The sequence below is a fragment of the Hemibagrus wyckioides genome, linkage group LG23 (assembly GCF_019097595.1).
Source record: "Hemibagrus wyckioides isolate EC202008001 linkage group LG23, SWU_Hwy_1.0, whole genome shotgun sequence".
In the NCBI taxonomy this organism is placed as follows: domain Eukaryota; kingdom Metazoa; phylum Chordata; class Actinopteri; order Siluriformes; family Bagridae; genus Hemibagrus; species Hemibagrus wyckioides.
The window spans coordinates 13753350-13759349 of NC_080732.1; the positions used below are offsets into that span (position 1 = coordinate 13753350).

Genomic DNA, 6000 nt, shown 5'->3' on the forward strand with positions numbered 1-6000 from the left:
TCTGCTATTCTATGATCTCTGCTTTCCAGCATGAATAAACAGTCCATTTATTATAGCTTAAATATTGTAGGAGGACACACACACACACACACATACAACACACACACGTTGCACCAAAGCTCCATCAACACTACATTCCTCTAACAAGCGTGTCCAGCTTTAATAATCTGTCATGTGTGTGTGTGTGTGTGTGTGTGCGTGCATGTGTCTGTCCTCAAACTTTCAGCACTAAGTACAGTACAATTCCGCCAGTCATTAACATTTGTCTGCTGTTTGTGTGTGTGTGTGTGTGTTGGCAAGCTGTTTTCTAATCAAGTCCTTGGAATGTGAGTTTTTATTAAACTTTAAAAGTTATCTCCTGATAAGATACAGTTGGGTCATGGAGAACAGATGATGTTTGTAGAAGAATATTGGTATGTGTTCAGGGATCACCAGGACATCTGGCTGGTCCAGAGAAAAATAAATAGAAAGAAAAAATCTGATAAAAGAAAAGCTGATAAACTGATGGCTTCAGTTTAGTTAGTGAACCGAGGTGAAGTTTAAAGGGAGGTTTAGTTGTAAGCGGATGTAGCTTCAGTGATAACGAAGCCGATTGAAGCAGACGTTGTTATCCAGAGCAAATTACAGAAGTGCGTTGAAATTGAAATATTTTTTTAAGGCTAAAGTACTATTTTAAGTACTAAAGGCTTCAGAAAGAGGTAGGACTTTAGACATCGCTTGAAAGACTGAATGCTAGATGTGCATGTGTTTTGAAAATAGGAACTACAGTACAAATCAGCCAACCACCATCACCACACACACAGATTTCTCAAAATTTCTTCCTGCTACAAGCATGCTTACACACACACACACACACACACACATTTACAGATGTCCAAACATTCGTTCTTTTGCTTGTCCTTGTCCACTCGTTAGGGGGGCATTTGCGAGAATGTGCTATAATAACACTTGATCCTGTGTTGTTTCTAGTTCTCAGACACACACACACACACACACATGTTGCAGGAGGAGTGTGTTATGAGGGGATGTTGTTAGAAGCTGCCACACTTCAAATCTAAGGGAAGGCAGGGAGGCAAATCTCCCTTATGGCTTGATCTCATAACCCAAAGCCACTCTACTCTGTGTGTGTGTATGTATGTGTGTGTGTGTGTGTGTGTGTGTGTGTGTGTGTGTGTGTATGTATGTGTGTGTGTGTCCGCGTGCGCGCGACTACACGTGTGCCAGGTGGTTTATTTCAAGTACATGTCACTGTCCAGAAAATTCCTCCTCATTATCATTTGAGAAGAAACAAATGCAGGAAAGAAAGACGGAGAGAAAGAGAAAATGAATTCTTCAGCAATGTTGTGTCTTTCTTTCTGATAAAACTTCCACCTGCTAGTCACTGTGATCTGTAGTTACACGAAAACGCTGTGCTGGTCACCGTGTTTGTGAAAAGATTCGTATATGAAATACTACTGTGACACCCTGTTTACATTTCACACTGTGGAGAAACGTGGGCTAGTAATCAATGCTAAGTGTAATTACACTGTAATTCTACTCATATAATACCATTTTTAGGTCATTTATTAATAGTTCTGAGGTAAATGTTGACCCAACAGGCGAGAAAATGTACAGTTTGTGAGAGAAATCCTAGTAGGTTGAGGTAAAAAAGGTCTCTCAGGGAAGAGAAGTTAGCATACATCCAGCGTACTGATACTAGCCTTTGAGGGGGAAAAAAATTAAAAAGCCTAAATCACAAAGGAAAAAAGAAAGACACAAAACTATGTCATAAATATGTATAGAAATGAGAGGATAACATCGCTCAGATTCTTCCTAGCACACAGGAGGTCATTTACCTCAACATGCGGGGCAACAAGTAGGGCAGTGGTAGCTCAAGGGGTTAAGGCTCTGGATCGTTGACTGGAAGATTGGGGTTCAAGTCTCAGCACCACTAAGCTACCACCACTGGGCCCTTGCTCCAGGGGTGCTGCATCATGGCTGACCCCTACGGATGGGGGAATTTCTTTGTGATGTAATGCATATGTGACAAAATAAAGACAACTTAACGAATACCTCTGAGGTGCTTTTTAGCTCACCAGGTTTGTAAAGAGTGTTACTGTCAGCTTGAACAGATCTGGACATTTTCCTCAGACCTGTTTCGTTTTTTGCCCCTGCAGAGCTGCCGCTCTGGGATTGCTTTTGGCACCATTTTGTGTAAACTCTAAAGCCTGCACTGAAATCCTGACTGATCAGCAGTTTCTAAAATACCTAGACCATTCTGTCTGGAACAAACAAATGTTTTTACTTTATAGCCATTGTGTGTGTGTGTGTGTGTGTGTGTTTGTGAGTACTCAGAAGTCAGAGTCAATTACATGGCAGTTATTCGATCAGCACAGCTTTGTGTTTCTCTGTGATCTGGAGATGCACACTGATGCACATTGTCAGTCTCTGATCTCCCATGATACCCATGAAGGGTTGTGTGTCAAGCCTTTTGTTCCTCACAGCAGTGTTATGACACCAGGAAGAGTGTGTAGTATGAGTGTGTGTGGTGGTCTGTTTTATTCACCGACATCATTCAGCCAGATCACTACTGAACTTTGAGATTGACACTGATGTAAATAACTAGCTACAGCCATGTGTGTGTGTGTGTCTGTGTGTGTGTGTGTAGTGTGTGTCCTTTCTGGGCAGATAATAATGCTTGTGATGATGGGTGTGAGAGTGTGTGGTTAGTTTGAGTTCTCGGTGGAATGATCGGCGAGACAGTTGACATGGACAACTTTGGCACTGTTTGAAAACCCTGTTGTTGTAGTCTAACCAACATTCACAAACACAAACACACACACACACACACACAAACTCTTATTACTCCCTAAAGGACAGCCATACACTTATCATAGACTTTTTCCTCTTTCTGAGACCCGCTGTCTTTCACATCACGTTGGAATTCCAGCGATTAGGATTTTTCCGACTTGTAAAAACCACTTGCATTCATCAGACCTGAAAATACTGGACTGAAACTTGGACTACTCTTTCAGCATGGAGCTATATACGTATACATGAACTATACACTGATCAGGCATAACATTATGACCACCTACCTAATATCGTATTGGTCCCCCTTTTGATGCCAAAACAGCCCTGACCCGTCGATGCATGACCAGGCCACGTTCTTCCACTGCTCTGTGGTCCAGTTCTGATGCTCATGTGCCCATTGTTGGCACTTTCAACAGTGCACAGGGGTCAAGATGGGCACCCTGACTGGTCTGCGATTATGCAGCCCCATACACAATAAACTGTGATGCACTGTGTATTCTGACACCTTCCTATCAGATCCAGCATTAACTTCTTCAGCAATTTGAGCAACAGTAGCTCGTCTGTTGGATCGGATCACACGGGCCAGCCTTCACTCTCCACTTGCAGTGGCCACCCATGACCCTGTTGTCAGTTCACTATTGTTCCTTCCTTGCTCTAATCCAGTCGTCTAGCCATCACAATTTGGTCCTTCATCAAACTAGCTTAAATCCCTACTTTATTTTTCCTGCTTCTAAGACATCAACTTTGAGGACAAAATGTTCCCTTCCTGCCTAATATATTCCACCCACTAACAGGTGCCATGATGAGGAGATCATCAGTGTTATTCACTTCACCTGTCATAATGTTATGGCTGATCAGTGTATATGTATCAAATATTTCCTGTCAGCCCCAATGACACAGTAATAATCCCTAAAGATATAATAATAATAATAATAATAATAATAATAATAATAATAATAATAATAATAATAATAATAATAATAATAATAATAATAATAATAATAATAATAATAATAATAATAATAATTGTGTCTTCCAGCACCAACAAAGATAACCCGAAGAGTAACCTTGTGAATTTGACTCTCAACATTGTCGCACGAGCGCAGGTGGACATCCGGGGGTGAGAACTCTTCCTTAAGCTTGTTTTCTCATGTGTTACTCATCATCATCATCATAATGCTGATGTTTTTTTTTTTTTTTTATTTCACTCTTTCTGTCTTTTTCTGTATTCCCAATTCAGAATGTAAAAACAGAGTCATAAATTAAATGGGATGAAATCATTTGGATTTTTAGGGAAAACAAAAGGAAGAAAAAATACAAAGGGCGTAAATTTCGGAACAAATTCAAAACAAAGCGTACGAGTCATGTTTAAACCATACATACAGTATAGGGAATTTTAGAATTTAATACTGGGAAACAATTGTTACTATTATTTCTATCCTATCCTGAGGATATTAATATTTTATTAATTAATTTTTCTTTTTATTTTATTTTATTTATTCATTTTCTTTTTATCTTATCCTTACAGACTTTTAGATATTTTTTTTTTCTTTTTATTAAATTAATTGATCCCCATAAAGATATAAAGACATGCTTTTTTTTTTTAGGGACAAATATTTAATTCCAATCTACATAAAAATGCAAATACAATTACATGGAAACATTTCTACAGTAAATACATCACTACAATTATATCCATGTTGTACAATATGCAGAATGAATTAACAAGTCTCTCTCTCTCTCTCTCTCTCTATATCAGTGTCTCTCTACCAGCTCAAGTAGTTCTACCTTTTCCTCACTGGGAACCCAAAGAGAAACCAGTCAGAGAGGATGATATTGGGCCTCAGATCCAGCATATCTATGAGGTACACACATACACACACAAACACAAGCATACACACATACACAGGTCGCAGCAGTAGCTGAGGAGGAAGCACATCACATGTGGGAATAATTTGCTTCCAAGAATAGAGGAAGAGCATCGGCGCTGCTCCGTTAAACTGAAAAATCCTAAACAGTAAACACACGCAAGCTTCAGTCTGATGAAAGCCATCCTGACCAGTAGTGCTCATTACTTCGAAAACACACATACACACTAGCCAAGGCCTCATTAATAACCAGAGTCGAGTGATATTACAGTATTGCAGAAATAAGCCGGTAATAGAAAGCACACAGACGACAGTGTTTATGCGTCAAAACCAGAATCAACTAATATCTGATTAAGTCTAGTTTGAATAAAAGTAAAAGGAATACAGTGCGGACCCTGAACAACACGTCCCGGATCATTTCATTCGCTTGTTTGTTTGTCAAGAAAAATAGAGTTGACCTCTTTTTTCCCTGAGAAGGGGCTCCATGCAAGTTCATCCAGTCCTGTAGCTAATAATTGTTTTAATTAGCCGTAATGTTAGCCAGACGCCGTGTGGCCTGCCTCGTGTTAGTGCACACAGAGCTTCGCTTCACCAAGTGCCATTTGGTTTTAGCCACCAGTGCTAGACATCTCACTGATTTTTATTTTTTTAGTGCAGCATCATTGTAGTTGTCGGATCCAATTGAATATCGCATTGAAATTTAGGAGTGTGTTGATATACTTGTATATTGTTATGATTTCATGGTTTTTGACTGGGTCTGATTGGATTTTCTGTTCTTTTCTGTCATACACACTTACACACACACACTCAGCTGTATAATTCAGGTCCAAGTTCTGTGAGTGGCACAGTTTTGGAGATTGGATGGCCCAGTCGTCATCGAGAAGAACATTTGCTTTACGCCATGGAAATCATCACTGATGGACCGATTCAGTGTCACATCAATGGCTCACTGAACCCACTGGAGCTTGAGGTAACACACACTCACTTATCTGTCCATTATCCATAAGTCAAACGAATCAGCATTAACCCAATTCATGATTAATAATAAAGATCCAGTTATGGAAGGTCTAGTAAATCAATACCTTAAATACTTTAATTATTGCAAATAAATATATATACACATGTATTAATATACTCATAAGTTTGTAAGGAATTGTGGTTATGGGGGGAATGATCTCATAGCTAATGTCAAGGCAGTCTTGTAAGGTCTGGTTATTATAATCAAATCAAAATTAATCTGTGGAAAAAAGACGCAAAATCCCAGGCTTGGGAATCTCCCAGAAGGCAGATTTCATACTACATGCATTTTTCGATAGGTCTGTTGATTTACTTTGGTCCA

The 6000-nt window shown here is 39.4% G+C and overlaps 1 protein-coding gene across 1 annotated transcript in view; it reads left to right on the forward strand.

The window, feature by feature from the left end:
- The window catches only part of itga8 (integrin, alpha 8), a 92703-nt gene that overhangs the window by 77740 nt on the left and 8963 nt on the right, over positions 1-6000 (forward strand). The window contains exons 23-25 of the mRNA XM_058376764.1: positions 3833-3913; positions 4553-4658; positions 5473-5631. Coding sequence (XP_058232747.1) covers positions 3833-3913; positions 4553-4658; positions 5473-5631 — 346 coding nt within the window. The remainder of the gene's footprint in view (positions 1-3832; positions 3914-4552; positions 4659-5472; positions 5632-6000) is intronic.